Source organism: Temnothorax longispinosus, chromosome 7, assembly GCF_030848805.1.
Source record: "Temnothorax longispinosus isolate EJ_2023e chromosome 7, Tlon_JGU_v1, whole genome shotgun sequence".
NCBI classification, from domain to species: Eukaryota; Metazoa; Arthropoda; class Insecta; order Hymenoptera; family Formicidae; genus Temnothorax; species Temnothorax longispinosus.
Window position 1 is genome coordinate 8,373,489 of NC_092364.1, and position 17,062 is coordinate 8,390,550.

The 17,062-nt window shown below is 41.0% G+C and overlaps 2 protein-coding genes across 3 annotated transcripts; one reads left to right on the forward strand and one right to left on the reverse strand.

Moving 5' to 3' along the window:
• The first annotated feature begins 236 nt into the window (after nucleotides 1-236).
• Nucleotides 237-14,001, forward strand: Pcx (pecanex). 2 transcript variants are annotated; one of them, XM_071782707.1, is made up of 16 exons: nucleotides 237-740; nucleotides 1,104-1,350; nucleotides 2,578-2,856; nucleotides 2,946-3,304; nucleotides 3,423-3,566; nucleotides 3,659-3,906; nucleotides 3,987-4,249; nucleotides 4,370-4,438; nucleotides 4,704-8,011; nucleotides 8,091-8,552; nucleotides 9,119-9,263; nucleotides 9,359-9,617; nucleotides 9,705-10,058; nucleotides 10,180-10,292; nucleotides 10,794-11,068; nucleotides 11,371-14,001. In XM_071782707.1, the coding sequence occupies exons 1-16, from the start codon at nucleotides 588-590 to the stop codon at nucleotides 11,650-11,652; spliced, it is 6,960 nt and encodes a 2,319-aa protein (XP_071638808.1). In that variant the 5' UTR covers nucleotides 237-587; the 3' UTR covers nucleotides 11,653-14,001. The 2 variants fall into 2 exon arrangements, with proteins under 2 accessions (XP_071638808.1, XP_071638809.1); XM_071782708.1 differs by lacking the exon at nucleotides 4,370-4,438.
• LOC139815661 (thioredoxin, mitochondrial) lies at nucleotides 13,997-15,533 on the reverse strand. Its single transcript, XM_071782722.1, has one exon. It carries the CDS (start codon nucleotides 15,376-15,378, stop codon nucleotides 14,950-14,952), a length of 429 nt encoding a protein of 142 aa, XP_071638823.1. The 5' UTR covers nucleotides 15,379-15,533; the 3' UTR covers nucleotides 13,997-14,949.
• Between the last annotated feature and the right edge of the window lie 1,529 nt (nucleotides 15,534-17,062).

The following is a 17,062-nucleotide window of genomic DNA, read 5'->3' on the forward strand; positions in this document are numbered from 1 at the left end:
ATTTTTCTAATTATCGACAAAACAATTATATAATTCTTATAATTCTTTCATAAATTTATATCAGAATTAATTATTATTATATTCTTTATAACATCTTTTTCGAGCTCGTCTTTCTCGATCGTTACTGCCGTAATACAGAAATTTATTTTAACAACTGCAGTAACTAAAATAATGGATATACACAGTCCGAGTTTCATGGCAAGCGAGACTGCGAGAATGAATGGACGAGTGACGTTTCACGCGAGTCATCGAAGACGTCGCTGTCGCATCTCGCCCGTTCCTTCCGAGCAACACCGAGCAATCCGAGCTCGGGACAGGTCGCGGATGTGTCCATGTCCATCCCAGTCCATCCGCGCGGTTGTCTGTGGTGGTGCGGTGGCCCGAGCGAGTCGTGTGTGCGCCAGATCCATCGATTTAACGGGTACACAAAATAAGATGCAACGTTGTCTCACTGTCTGGTCACGTCGCCCGTCTGGACGTGTCGAGGAGCTGACGACGTCGAGCACAACCGCGTGCAGGATCGTCAGGCGTTAAAAGACGTTATGGGAAGATGGTGAGGCAGCTCGGTCACCTCGGCCACTGGGAGCATGGGTTCGCAAACGCTGGAGATCCTGAGGCAGGGCGTCTGGGCGAGCCTAACGGGCGGCTGGTTTTACGATCCGCATCTCGACGTTTTCTCCAACACGTTCCACCTCTACGTCTGGCTGTTTCTCCTCTGCCTGCCGTTCACGATCTACCTGGTAAAAAGAAAATGAGAGAGCGCCCGCGATACCTCCTCTCCTCTTCTCTCTCCACGTTTGCGCGGACGTTTGTTTTGAAAGCCGCGCAAAGTTGGCTTATTTCCGCAAAACTCATCAAAACGAATATTCTGGGGTTGCGTCAATTTCCAATGGAAATTTGTCGAAATTTGTGTGTGGGTTTGCGCCACTTTCAGAAGAAACGGCCGATTCCTGATCTACAATTATTTAAGACCCTTCTTTAATGTTTTACGTAAATTTTCTGCTGTTCTTGTTAACGAGAAAATCCTTGTTGCTTTTCTTTTTGTGGCAATTGCGGGAAGAGGACTCTCTGACAAGTCTGTTAAGGCAAATCTCATGTTTCAGTATTTTCCTCCAACGTTATACGTTTGGCTAGCGTACTGCTCGTCATTCGTCGCCGTTTTCGGAACGATAAAGTGCATGAATCATGCTCTGCACTGTGTATATGATACCACGGAATGTTTGGAGGAACCTAATCAAACCATCAGTCAGCAGAAATCGGAGGGTGAGAAGAAATGGGCGGGCCATAACAAATCTAGGGAACAGTCGCAAGATCAGACCGGCCATGGCATAGAGCTGCAAGTTTTGAATGGTATGTTTCATGATTCAGTGATAAATCAATCATGACTGAGTCTTGATTGAGTCATGATTAAATCTTTATGAATAAGTAACATACATACGTCATTTATTACAACAAGAATATTATAGTTTCTTGAGAAAAACAATGAGGCTGATTTGTAAAGTAATTAAATATTATGTAACACGTGCATCGAAAGTGGCCCATTACGCACGCTACGCGTGCGTGATAGACCACTTTCCACGCACTTGCAACATAAAATAGGGTGTGCAAGCAGTGCGTAAAGATGAAAATTTCCAGGTGCAGAGTTGACACACGAGCCGAAGGCGAGTGCGGTCACCGCACCCGGGAATTTTCATCTTACAGCACTTGTTACACAAATAACTATTCTGAAATCTGTTTTATTCTTGAAATTTTCATTCTTAAAAAAATTTCTTGAAATATAAGTTCCCAAAAACTTACATTCTCAAAGTTTATTTCATAACTTCCTTCGCAACCTTCAAATTCTTCAACCTTGTATAAAACTTTGTTAAGTATACATGGGATCAGGACCTATTGACTATGAGTACAGTGACTATATTTTCTGGGAGAAAATAAAGGACAAAATATAGAGTTTTGAAAAAATAAATAAATCTGAAAAACAGCTACTTGAAATAAAATACTGTTCTTTACAATAAAGGACATATGGTTACCATATGTATAAGAATAGTTACTATATTTTCTGAGAGAAAATAGGGGACAAAATTGAGTTTTGAAAAAATAAATAAATCTAAAGGACAGCTACTTGAAATAAAGGACGTATGGTCACCATAACTATGAGTCAACTACTCTCACACAAAGCCATGCCTATAAAATAATTAAACATATTGTACAATAATTTATAAAATTTATTTTGTGAGAGATAATCAATTAGTTTTGCTTCAAAGATTTACAAAGAACTGATTTATCTATATTTTGATTTTCTATTCAACGATTGAATTTAAGCTACTTAATAAATAAAATTATTATGAGAATTTATTCCAATATTTTATTCCATTTAAATATTTTATTCCATTTAAATATTTTATTCCAATATTTTATTCCATAAAAAATCTTATTTATAATATACAATTTTTAAACATTAATATTAACATTTTTCATGTAAATCTTTACTTCTTTGTCACCAATTTTATAGCATTCATATGTCACTTTGCTTGAGAGAGCAACTTTTTACTATATATATTTTATAATCTGTCTGTGTAGGTAAAACGGACACCCCACCTGTAGAATGTTCATCACGTAACTCGTTTATTGAACCAAATATACAAAATTCCGACGCAGATAGTATAACGTCTGAATATACTCGGGATAAAGCTAGTTCGACCATAGATTTAAAGGTCGAGATACATAGGAAAAACAGTTCGGAAAGCTCGGAAGAGGCACAACAGCTTAGTAAACCGATGATAACCAGCATTAACGTGCACGAAGCTGAATTAGTTTCCGCGCAATATCACGAGCCACGTTCTAAAAACATTATAAATGGTAATAAAGTGTTCAACATATCTAATAATATATGCGAAGGTTAAAATAGAGAAATGATTAGTAATAAAGTGATTGATATTTATGTACAGAATGGAAATTAAAGCGGCAAAAGTGTGTGGTAATAGCGGAGGAAGATCGACCGGGATCGCGTAAATTATGTCGGCATTCGTCCGAGGAGTCTAGAATTCGACACTCTAAACAAAGCAATCTCGGTAAAACGGGATCCGAAAGCCAAATAAAGCAGACCAGTTCGTTAGAATTGACAAATCATCGCCATATCGGCGACGATTATCCATACTGGATGTTCAATCGAAGCGTCCGCAGGCTTAACTCCAACTCCATACCAAAAGCACGTTTGACGAACGATCATCCACAGAGCTTAGAAATCATATCGAAGAAGGGGGATACGGACAACAATAAGATCTCGTCTCATCCGCAATCGTTAGAGGTAAATCTCCGGCTAGTTATAAATCTCATAGTTGAATAATCGAATGTAAATAATGTTTGAAATCTTGAACGCCTTGTCCCTAGCAAGCACTAAAAAACATTATACTTTAAATCTTAAGGTTATTACCAAGAAACCGCATCAGCAACTGGTACATCCGCAAAGTCTCGAAACAATTGGTGCCACTAGTAAAAATATAAGTAACAATGACGATAATAACCTGCCTCTTCATCCCCAAAGTCTTGAAACAATTAATACCAAAAAGGTACCAGCAAATTGTCTTAAAATATTTTGTTATGAGTATTTTTCCATGAAAGATGCGCATTTACAATGTCTGAATAAAAATGAACATTGTAGGTCTTACCCCAAAACACACTGAAGAGAAACCAACTACAGCTCTTACCGTATCTTAGTTTCGGGTCCGAGATAGTTTACCCGATAGCAGAGCAGAGCGACGAACAATTTGCCAATGAGAGTTCGGAAGAATTCAGCCTGTGCGACTCCTACAGTCCATTACTAACGCGAAAAAATATAAGTAATGCGAGCGCTACGTCTAATCGAGATAGAAGTCTCAGTGCTGGCAGGTTTGAAGATAGATTCTCGAGGTACTAATATATACCATTCAATATAACTTTAATGTTAATATATCAATACAATTTCATTGATCATTATTATTATCTTCTAGGTTTAACGACGACAACGGAATAGATAGTAACTCAGCAAATTCTCGAGATGCTTTACTAGAGGAATCAAAGTCTAGAGGAGTGAAACGGAGGTATAGCAACACCAATCAGAGCGGCCATGAGTTTTCAGACGGTGAGAAATGTAAGGAGAAAAGGCGGGATAGATCCAAAAACATGGAAGATCCGCTCAACTCGGGGAGTATAGTCGGAATAGATTGGTTGTTCGAGAGCGGGGATTGTTCGGTGGAACCGTGGGCAAGTAAGAGTAAGTTCAGCGTATGGAAACGCACTGATTTTTTTTTTGTAGGTAAAAAGTGATTTGGTCGAATTATTTTTCGCTATTTGCAAGCTTATATTGTTACGTTTTTCTAATTTGTGCTGCCAGTATTTTGGACTTTCACTCGCTCTGATGATACGGATACGTCAGAAAGCCTACAGACGGCTAGTACAGATTGTAAGTTGGACGCACTATAAAGTTAGGGTCTAATCGTGTCGGGGAGATCACTATTAAGTCGAAAAACATTTTTTAATACGACAGTCAATTGACAGATGAGCATACCGCACAATTAGCGCTTCATATAGCTTCGCGCATGATTCTCAATTCACTATGCGAGCTTGACGAATAAAGTTCAATCAAAGGTGATCGATCTTCTAGCATTGATCATAAACTGTAGAATCGACGAAAGCAATAAAATACGGTTGTATGCTAATTTGCGTAGATCTTCATTCTAAAGAGCCTGATTCGGGATCGTCCAGTACAACAAGCCTGAGTATCGAGAACGAGGTGAAGCGAAATTTGCTGCCGCAACTGGAAGTAGACAACACCGCAAAGCGTCATCAGGGAGCGATCCCCAAGCAGAACCGTCCAAAACCTACTGCGTCGGACGCTGCGGACGACAGTATTGTGTCGAGCGTCGAACAGCCGCGGGAGAATCTTAAACGTTACATCGAAGTGCGACGAGAGAGGACCAGGAGACGAGATGCCAAGTTTGAGCAGACAAGCGGTTCGAACAATGAGTTGAGCACATTGTTGCCGGGCCCGGCATCTCCATTACTGGCAGCGTTATTGAACAATTCCGGCCGAGATCTGCCCGGTCAGTCGAGCACCACGTCATCCGATTTGCGACTCAGTCGTAATTCCGAGAAGCGAACCTTTCGGACCAGATATGGACGATTGAAACGGCCCAATAGAACTTACCGTGCTAGGTCGCGCAATATTGCCACTCGCGACGATAACGTCGTTCCGTTGACCGCGCTGTTCGGCTTGATCTCGAGCGGCGAGTGTCATCTAGCTACTAATCAGAATGATACCTCAGAGGGAGCGGTGCACTACTTTCGCGACGATAACGGCCACTGGTTGGCTTATACGTTCGACGAAAAAGGTCTGGACGTAGCTGCAGCTGCCGCGGCAGCGACAGCGACGCAAATACCCACCAATCCGCATAGCGAGAAGCTGTTGAACACCTTGCTGCGTCAGCAACTCAACCAGAACATGCACTATGATGCGCATTGGGAGCTCGCGGACTCACTGAGCAACAGCTACAGCAGCTTGTCACTCAATTCTGCTGGTTTAACAGTGATAATCGACACACCACCGGTGCTATCGAGTCCGGCGAGCAATCAGACCAAAACGCAGAGTTCACCGCCGTCAAATTTGATCTCGTCGAACACGGGCAGTTCGAATCAATGCACACTCGAAAATTCAGAGCGCGAGCAATTCCATCACACGCTGATCGCGCGTTCGGATTCAATGGCCGATAGGAATCGCAGGCTGCAGAATCTGCTAGGCAATCTGAATCTGAATCAGTATCAGTCGGATCTCAACGGTCGCATGCCAGTGCTGACATTGCCAGTGCATCAAGAACCCGACATAAACACCAGTCTGTCGTGGAATCGCTTCGTCGATGGCTTGGACGGCTCCGATTCCAAGCCGAAGCAGACCAGACACTATTACAAGTGGAAGATCGGCAGGCTGCCGCACGTTAAAATACGCTTCGACCGTCTCGCCCTGCTGGCTCTGCTCGATCGCAATTTGACTGTGTTCGAGACCATCGTCTCCACGTTTCTGGCGGGTGCGGTTGCAGGACTGGGTCTTCTGTTGCTCCAACAGGGCTTTTATCGGGACATCTTTGCGTTCATATTTTGCTTCGTGACGGCCGGCTGCCAATACTCGCTCCTCAAGTCGGTCCAGCCCGACGCTGCGTCGCCTACGCATGGCTTTAATCGTATTATAGTGTTCTCCAGGCCCGCGTACTACATCCTGTGCTCGAGTCTGATTCTGATTTTCAACGAGACGCTTAGGAACTTTAAATCGTCCGACTTTCGGGTATACGGATTGCGCGTCGCCGATTACGATCTCATCTTGCAAGTGCGAAACGTTCTACTAATATTCCTGCTGTGTTTTCCAATCGTATTCTCGTTAGGACTCTTCCCGCAGATCAACACATTTCTCATGTACGTCTGCGAACACCTGGACATTCATCTGTTTGGCGGCAATGCGACCACCAGTCTGGTATCATCAGTGTATTGTCTATGCCGCAGCGTGGTCGCGGTTCTTATCCTCTACGGATTTGCCTACGGCGCCCTTCTCGAGCCCAAATCCTCGCAGCACATCTTGTTCTCGATATTTGTCGGTCTACTCGTCGCGATATCCTATCATCTGAGCCGATCGTCTTCGGATCCCACCGTGATATGGGACATCCTCAAGACAAATTTGTGGCCACCAGAGATAGGAGACAGGTATACGGAGGAGAAGGAAGCCAAAATCATAGAAAACACGTCGTCGTCGCAGCCTGATAACGTGGCCGCGAGTTACAAGGAGACCAAGAGCAAGACGTCCGGCAGGAAGAAAGACGTCAAGATCAAGGTGGGCGAGCAAATGTCAGATACTGAGCTGGTGGATCCTTTGCCGGAGAAGTTACGCTCGACAGTGAACGCCAGACTGAAGAACGATCTAATCGTGTGCGCGGTGATCGGCACCCTGTCTTTCGGAATTCATCGTACAACGGTGTTCACCGCCCTGCAACCGGAGCTCAATCCGGTACTGTGGAGTATCGTGAGCTGCCTGGGCTTTCTCCTGCACTACATCGTGCCGCAGCTGCGCAAGCAGTTGCCTTGGCTGTGCCTTTCGAGACCGGTACTACGTAGTCACGAGCACGCGCAATTCGAGGTACGGGAGCCGGTGAAGATTATGTGGTTCGAGAAAGCCTACGTGGGCCTGTGCTTTCTCGAGCGGAACGTGCTCTATCCGGTCGTCTTCCTGGGCGCGCTCACCGAGTGCTCGTCCAAGATCGCCGACAAGTTTGGTGAGAGCGTAGGCGCGCTTATCGTGGTCATTTGCGGCCTCAAGTCGCTCAGGTCGGCGTACTCGGACCCGTCCACCCGCTATCTTGTTCTCGTCTTCGCGGTGCTCTTCTTCCAGCTCGATTTCAGCAACTTGAGCGAAACCTTCCTGATGGATTACTTCGTCACGGGGATCGCGTTTGCCAAGATCTACGAGCTACTTCTCAAGATCCGCTTCGTCGTCACGTACATCGCGCCCTGGCAGATCACTTGGGGCAGCGCGTTTCATGCGTTCGCCCAGCCCTTCTCCGTGCCGCACTCGGCGATGCTCTTCCTCCAAGCCGGCATCTCAGCGATGCTCAGCACGCCCCTGAATCCGCTGTTGGGCAGCGCGATCTTTATCTCATCCTATGTGCGACCGGTCAAATTCTGGGAGAGGGACTACAAGACCAGAAGAGTGGACCACTCGAATACGCGCATGTCCTCGCATCTGGAGCGTAATCTGGGTGCCGACGACAACAATCTGAACTCGATATTTTACGAACAACTCACGCGCTCCCTCCAGCACAGCCTGTGCGGCGATCTCGCGCTCGGCCGATGGGGAAATGTAGAACAGGGCGATTGCTTCCTGCTCGCGTCAGATTATTTGAACTGCTTGGTGCATATAGTCCAATTAGGTAACGGACTAGTGACGTTCCAATTGAGAGGTCTCGAATTTCGAGGAACATATTGCCAGCAAAGAGAGGTATACAGAGAGTTACATTCGGACTACTTTTTTTTTAATTAGACTTCAATGCTAATGACTTGTCTATGTGTCTCTTCAGGTGGAAGCGATCTCAGAAGGCATCGAAGATAATGACAACTGCTGCTGCTGCGAAATGGGTCATCTGTCGAATGTGCTTAGCGTGAATGCGGCCTTCAGCCAACGCTGGCTCGCCTGGGAAGTTGCGAGCGCCAAATACGTGCTCGAGGGTTACTCGATCTCCGACAACTCGGCGGGCTCGATGCTGCAGGTGTTCGAGTTTCGCAAAGTACTGGTTACTTACTATGTCAAAAGTATTGTCTTTTACGCCGTGAAGTCGCCCAAGCTGAAGCAGTGGCTGGAAAATCCGGACATCATCGACGCGCTGAAGCCGACGCTCGACAAGAACTTCGTCGATCTCGATCCTGTCTTCAATGTGAAGATCGACGAGGACTTTGATTTCCGAGCGAGCGGTATCACGCGGAGCAACTTCTGCAATGTTTATCTCGACTGGATACAATATTGCGCTGGTAAACAAGATAAGGTGATACATTGGTAATATTCGCGTTATTTCGTCACCTTAATATTACAACGCAACTCGTAGTTTAACAACTTTGGAATTATCTACGTACATCAGCACTTAAAATTAAATCGAAAGATAATTACTCTTAAATTACATCAAACACAATTATACTGCAAGTGCTACAAGTAAATAGGCAAGAGTTTAAATCACGTTAGCTGTATAGTTATTTTATTTTGCTGAAAGAAAAAAAAATTAAATTGTTTAACTCTCGGTTGTCACACGGGCACGGGGTCAAAGTGACCCCAACCAATTTTCAAACAGCTGCATGCTGTTCAAAAACTAACAATTTAAGTAGATCGCAAAAAATTATAAAATTAAGTTTAAACATTGTAGAATGTATTCTCATAAAAAATTAACTTTTTGAGTGGCATCATGGTTCAAAAAAATGATCAAAAAAGAGGTGTGACAATTGTGGGTTAAAAATTGGAGTATTAAGATGACGATTGTAGCATTGAGGTGTCGATCTGCTTGTATATATAATTCACAATCTCTTCGAAAATTATTTCACAATTTATTGTGTTTTCCAGACATTAGATAGAACACGCGATTCATATCTCGTGTCTCTATGCCTCTCATTAAGTCTGTTGGGAAGACGCGTGTTAGGTGCTGCATCTCATAATACATTATCAAACGTTGAATTCTTTCTTTATGGATTGCATGCGCTATTTAAAGGTATAGTATGACTTTGTAGCAATTATCTATGTATTATGTAATATATTTTTTTAGAGTATTTATTATGTATATATTATGTATATATCTCACAATAGGAGACTTCCGGATAACATCAGTTCGCGACGAATGGGTGCTGCATGATGTCGATCTACTGCGCAGTGTTGTCGCGAAAGGGATAAGAATGGCCTTAAAACTGCACCAGGACCACTTCATGAGTCCAGAACAGTATGTCGAATCAGCGGCACTCTTCGAGGCCATCGACAATCATGATCAGAATCTCGTCATCAGTCATGAAGCGGATCCTCTTTGGAGAAATGCTGTATTGAGTGGTGCACCCAGTTTATTGGCACTCAGGTTCGTATCTTGCAAAACAGAAATTGCGGAAGCGCTGCAATTAAGGTGGATAATCGAGCGATTAAAATAAACATTCGAAATTTCCAGACACGTGCTTGACGACGGCATAGATGAGTACAAGGTGATAATGCTCAATAAACGTTTCTTGAGTTTCCGAGTAATCAAAATGAATCGCGAATGCGTCCGTGGACTCTGGGCCGGCCAGCAGCAGGAGCTGGTATATCTGAGGAACAGAAATCCGGAACGTGGTTCGATACAGAACGCCAAGCAAGCCTTGAGGAACATAATCAACAGTTCTTGCGATCAGCCGATCGGATATCCGATTTACGTTTCCCCTTTGACAACTAGCTACGCCGAGACTAACGAACACTTGTGCTCGATAATCGGAGGACCATTGACTTTTGGCACCATAAAGAGCACTGTGTTGAAACTGTGGCGAAGGTACGTGTTTCAAACAAAAAATTTTTTACTCAACCGTTTATTCGTGCTAATTTCATATTTAAGTAAACAACGCAATAAACATTATCTCTGAATCTGTTAATATACCTTTGCTCATTTTTAGGGTAAGACGAAGATGTGGTCAAGGTTGTTCCTCGGGCGGCACTGGCTCCCAAGACGATGGAGGCTTCGGAAATGACGGAGTATACGCGATGACTACGTACAACATACACTCTGGTATTTGCAAATATTTATTTGATTACAACGACGCAATTAATTATCTGATGCACTATTCCGTTGCTCGATTAGACTACTATACATGTAAAACATAGAATTAAAAATCTAGAATATTATCTAGAATATTATTATAAATCTAGAATATTATAGACGAATTAAATTTAGAATTAATTGAAGTAGAAAATTATAAACTCTCTTTATGTCTCTCGCGCGGCAATATTCTTCCAGTAAGTACGGAATAAAGAATCCTCAATCAACCTTAAAACTGTATTCTGGCTGATTGTCATTCTGCTTTCAAAGTACATCCGAACAATGACTTAGATTAGGAGTTTGGTCTCTATTTTTTAAATCTTTTTTGCTATAAAATAGACATTGATTTTTTAAGAAACATAAAAGAAATTGGATTTTTTAATGTTTTTGCTATAAATTATTAATTCCAACAACAACGTCATATTTATATTGTATTATATATATATATATATATTATTTATGAATGTGTAGGCTATGCTCAATCGGGTCACAACACTTCCGGTTCTCAATCGATGGAGTCTGGCTGTCAAATCGGTGGTTCGACCGGTCGGGGTTCCCTCGGTCGTGCGAATACGGGCTCTCTCGGTGGTAACAGAGGCTCACTAGCTTCCGTCGGGAAGCCAACCAGCTCGACACTCGCCAGTTTAGCCGGACTGCTCAGTAGTAACGATATTAAAATGGAAACAAAGAGCGAGACGAGCTTCTCCAGCAAGTTAGAGAAAGAGGAAGTTTTCCAAAGGGTTCGCGTAAGTGTATCGCAGCACCGCATGCATCGCGATTTTACATCAACTTTTATCGTAAATTACATGTAAAATGTCTGAAAGACGTTCATTCATTTATATTAATCCACTTAGCTATCAAATTTAAAAAAAGTGAATAGTTTATACAATTTTTAAAATTTTATTTTATGCTAAGTTTTGTCAGAATTTAAGTGTTATAGCTTTATTATTTGATATTATCAGTTGCTATCTGATTGGTATACGAAAGAGATATTATAAATGCCTTTTTTTATACATATGAATTATTAATGGCAGTTTTCCTTAAACAGATTATGGACCCTAATCAAGTATACGACGCCATCAATTTGGGCCGACGTATAGATGTGATTTGGCCGGACGAAAGGATGCGACAGCAAGGCGGTCGTTCCGGCTGGCAACATTGGGTACCAGAGAGAGGTATGGAGGGTTGCGTGGTTCATCGCTGGTCGCCGAACCATCGCGATCCCAATCGACGGTCGCACGTCGACAAGGTCATCCTGCTCGTGAAGATCGAGGACAAGTATGTGCCGATAGCCGAGCAAGGTGTGCGGGATTTGGGAGCGGAGGTTTAGCACAACGGCCGTGTCCAGCCGAACCTCTGCTTAGCGAAGCGAAAGGTAGCAATTGAATGTGATTGGTTCTTACCTTTGGATCCAACCAATCACACTTAATTGCTACCTAGCGGCTTAGCTAGCGGAGGTTCGGCAAAACGCAGCCAACATCTCCGAAACGGATGAAGCGATAACGTACAGTCACCGTTTTCATACGCTTGTTCTGCCGACCTGCAGACTCGCGGTAGCGCATACGCGTCAGCTGCAGCCCAGCGGCGGTCCGACTCTTACTCGAGGTTGCCTGGTACCAGCAAGACGCGAAAGCGCGGAAATTAATCTCTAACGCGAACAAATGATATCATTGACGATATCGAACGCTAGTTACCTACCTACTTCCACGAAGTCAATACTCGCCATTAGATTGTAAATCGAAGGACTCGGATCAACGACATGCTCAATCACATGAGATCCTTAACTCATCTCGATTGACAAGGTTCACTGTCGTTACAGTCGCAACGTCTTTTTTTTCCAAGGTATTGGGGAGTCCATGATATTTTTTTATTTGTTTCACTGTAGAATTGGAACCTTCTCCGTGTCTTAGCATGTTGTCACCGCACATCCTTCCGATTACATCTACATTTTTTTGTTGATATTGTACTTAGAAGTTTCGTAGATCGATTCGATGATATTCTCGCTTTCCATCTTGATCGTCGTTGAATCGCTTTAGTTTCGCTCATCGGACATTACGACGCGAAACGTAGATATATTGCAAGAATTGTAGACTGTGTGTGTGTGTGCATGTCGTATGCGTGTGTGTGTGCGTGCGTGTGCGTGTGTGTACGGAGAGAGAGAGAGAGAGAGAGAGGGGGGATATATATATATATATATAAGAATATTTTGTCACCTTGTAAGTATCGCAGATACGTATATTGTTATTTCTCGCGAGTTGCATGAGAAGGTAAAAAACGCCAATCGCCAAGTTATTCAATGCAAACCGAATTGTATCATGTTGTACCATACATACTGTATATGATATGATGATATATTAGTTCATTTATGGAACGGAGCAGATGTTACTTGTTGCCCAATAATATCTAGATTATTTACTATTGGTTAATAGAGAAAAGGTAGCGTCTGGGCGCGTTCCTCTTCCACTAATCTGTAATGTAAATGCGTCGATAATTGCTGATTTATACTGTAAATGCAGTATATATTTTTGGCGGTTGAATGAAAAGATAAAAGGAAAAGAATGAGTCACCGAGTAGAAGTATATTATTTCCGAATATGTAATAATGTATTATATAAACGAGAGGGAACCTCTTTTTAAACGTACTGTTGCTGTATAGATCATAACGCAACGTACAACAACAAGCAGCGTCGATAGGATAATTGTATATAAAAGTATCATTCGTGTTTTTCTACATTTTGTTACGATTCTCCTTTTTAAAAGTAAGCAATGTAGATAAATTGTAAATATATACGTCACGCGACATGCATTATCGCAGACCTCGAAGCGTCCGGGATCTATTCTACTTATAATTTTGTAGGGCGACGAAGTCGCTCTGGCAGGACATATCCGCGTGCACTGAAATAGTGGTGTCATCTCGTTCACTTCCACGCCTGTGTGCAAAAGCTCGTTCGAACTTGTGCTTGGCATTACTTAATTACATGCAGGATCATTAGTGCATTTACGTCTGATGGATCTTATTAGATACGTATCGAAGAATATCGTGAATGCACTGATATAATGCTCTGCCGGGCAATGAAGCATCTACGATGTTATTCTTCAGAGAAAGTTACGTTTTTGTTTTCTTCCTCTTTTTCTTCTAATTTTGTATATAATCTCTGTAAATCAATTACTGCTTCACTTGTTTCACTATAAATGTTATAAACGAGTTGGAGACGTAGATACTGGTTATTTAAAATTTAAATAATATAAGAAACGCAGGGTTGCTTGCAAAAATTGCATAAATCCGAAGCACTTAACTCGTTCGTTCGTTGCCGTATAGAAAAAAAAATATGTATGTATATGTATATATACATATATATTTGGCAAATAGAAAAGAGATAGTTTTTTGCAAGTGACCACAGAATCACAGCATTGCCTTATCATGGTGTCTTAAAAAAACACCTGACTGATGATGAAAAAAAAGATTATAGCTAGTCTTTTAATTGTTGGTAACACGTTTACGTATCGCTTGCTGCCGAAAGTCGCAGGGGAAAAGGGAGGGGAAAGGGGTGCTCTTTCACCAGAGAGTTATGTGGAGTAATAATCTATTATATCTCTGGCCTACTATATCTTTAATGGACAGTACTTTCGTACACTGATTGTACACAATGATCAACAATAAACGAGAAATTGAAATCTGATTAGATAATGATTTATCTCGGCCACACCGTCACGAAGATACACACGCAATTTAACTGTTAAAGTAACTGATGTCCTCCAGCCTCGAACAACTTCCGAAATTAATATATATACATTTTGTACAATTTAAGAGATTAGCGTACAAATTATCTATTAAAAACATTATTATTAATTATATTATTGAAAGAAATTAAGCTACATCAGAAAAATATATGTATATGTATATAAAGTGTATTTTAAAAATATGTACCGTTATACGTCCAAACGCAATTCGTATCACTTTGAAAATTTATCATCATTGCACATAATTCGTTATCGGTTTGACTCGTTAAGTAATTTTTATTATACTTATATGACACTTATATAAATATTAAGTGAAGATATGAACAGCTATCTCAAGAATATATTGAAAAAAGTCGTGTCTAAAAAGATATATATCACAAGTGCTTCATACAAGTTTACAGGCTTTGCAATAGCTTCTATAATCTATCTTTGCTATGATATAGGAATCGTCTCTCGCATCTTTCAAACATCTTAAGATTCTTAAGGAAAATTTCTACATCTTTTTGGTCGATTCAAGAATATAGGCTATTGAATAAGCTCTCTGTGTTATAGAATATAGAAGTATAAATATTTCAATATAATATATAATCTGGACATTAACAGATTCATGAGTATTAATACATATACATTAGCTTCGTTAGTCAGTTAACGTTATATTGCCATTTTACAACATATATATATATATATATATATATATATATATATATATATAAATTTTTACCTACAGTGCTTATCTGAGCATGATTAGATAAAAAAAGGCCATAATTCTTGGACGAAGTAGCTTTGAAATGTTACATTCTCTCTCTACAAGTATGAAAATACATTTAATTGATAGAGAGAAATGGAAGCATAAAGTGTGTATTATACAATTTACTGTGTTGTCATGACTACGACTTGGTATCGCTACTTTCCGTAGTCGTTGGTCCTTCGTGCGTTAGCTTTTGTATTAAACTCTCTATCATCTCAGTATTGACTAAACCGATAAATTTGTCTACGACTAAGCCATTCGAAATCGCTATCACTGCGGGTACGGCTTTCACCTCGAAGACGTGCACCAGTTCAGGATTTTCTTCTACATCAACTATGGCCAGATCTAACTTGTCCATAGGCTCTATAAGTTCTATTAACTTGGGCGTCAATATCTTACACGGGTCGCACCATTCCGCATGAAAATTGACTATAACTGGCACAGTGCCGTTCATCACCTTGTTCACAAACTCGTTATTATTATTTATCTCGTACCGCTTATTATTCTGACGAAATAATGAAATACGTCTCACTACAGACGGCATGCAATGTCTTATACCGCACAACATTGTTCCTATTTTTTTCTTTTCCCTTCTTTTTTTAAATGTAATTTATAATACATTAACAGTCAATGACTACGTATATGCGAAGAGATGAGCTTTACATCTATAAATTAAGTCTTGCATATATGGAACATCTTCATACTTGTCGGCAAGGAAGAGTACCTGAAAAGATAATTGTTACGATGATCAATTATATGTAACAGTATGTACAAGTTTTATTTCAATTTTATCTTAGTAATAAGTCCTCATTGCATTATTAATTTAAAACATACTGAAGAAGCTGCACTTAGAGAACCCAGCTGGTTATCCTGACTGGTCTGACAGCTTCCACCACCCCAAATTTGATATATCCCACAAGGGAAATTATGGACGAGACAAATAACAGGATCAGAAGTATTACACGCCAGACAAAAAGTCGATCGTACACCTATAAAACAAAGATCCATTTAGATATTCTGTAAATGGTCAATTATATAATTTTTTTTTTCAATATAGATGACTCCTGGTTCAATATACTATTTTTATCTTAATATCTATTTTAATTATAATACGACATTAATTAAATAATTATAATAGAAAAAAATTAAGGAATACAAAGAATAAAGACACAGAGATAAATTATTATAATTAAATTATGGCCAATTGTGGAAAATTAAAAACTTTAGATTTTAAAGCATCTTTTGCAAAGTAGGTAGATTATGTTAATCAATGAAAGCGACTTATGTCAATGAAGCAATTTGGATGAACTCTACTAAACTCCGATTAACTTAACGGCGACTAATTCGACAATTGCTCACGGCAAAATTCCTGATTAGATTACTCGTCCCTCCTAACCGTTCTTTTTAACCAAAAAACCAACAATTCCATTCAGATTAAGAAAATACTTATAGAAAATATAGGTATAAGTACTGCTCGAGACGAGTCGATCAAGTTGATATAGGTTCAGTCGAGATCGTCTCGTTGGTGCGTAATCGGATCGTACTATCGTACGAATCGGGTCAGTCGGAACGACTGGAGAGACCACACCGCCGTGATATTTAAACGCAACTCCTCGATTTCTTCCACGATAAAATACATCCAATATATCATACCTTACTGCTCGCGGGAGCAGGAGCAGGCTTCTCCGACGCGCGCGGCACACTGATCAAGATAATCGTGAGCGCGCTCACGAGCAGTATCGCGATCGCGCCGACCTTCCTCTCGACGCGCAGCGATATCACGAATATCAGTGCGGCCAGCACCCACAGACTGAGGATGATGAATAAGCCCACACCGACGCCGAGGATCAAGGTGGTCATACCTCCGGGAGAGAGAACGGGAAAGAACGATGATGTGGAGAACTGTCAAAACGGGGATGTATATTTAGCTATAGCGCGTGTTTCTACTACATACTATCAGGACTGAGGACCGTAGGCTTCGCAGCTGACTTGACGCGTCTCAAAACAGCGCACTGCAGAATCTATCTTACCGACTGCCGGTAAAACAGATGTCGTAATTTAATGCGGTTTTTTTTCTATTATTAATTTTCTTTATAATATGATCGATGAAAAAGTTTCTTATATATTTTCTCAGAAATTTTTTAAGAATTGACTTATGAAAAATTCTGAAAAAATATAAAATTTCTCAAACTTTCAGAAATAATTGGATGAGGATTTTCAGAATATTTCAGTATCCGTTATATGAAAATTTT

Bases quoted from the DNA above. Each gene is read 5' to 3' on its own strand.
- LOC139815661 (XM_071782722.1), bottom strand. From the start codon at position 15,378: ATGTTGTGCGGTATAAGACATTGCATGCCGTCTGTAGTGAGACGTATT.
- Pcx (XM_071782707.1), top strand. From the start codon at position 588: ATGGGTTCGCAAACGCTGGAGATCCTGAGGCAGGGCGTCTGGGCGAGC. The intron at 741-1,103 runs GTAAAAAGAAAA...CTCATGTTTCAG, and splicing joins TGCCGTTCACGATCTACCTG to TATTTTCCTCCAACGTTATA. The intron at 11,069-11,370 runs GTAAGTGTATCG...TTCCTTAAACAG, and splicing joins AAGTTTTCCAAAGGGTTCGC to ATTATGGACCCTAATCAAGT.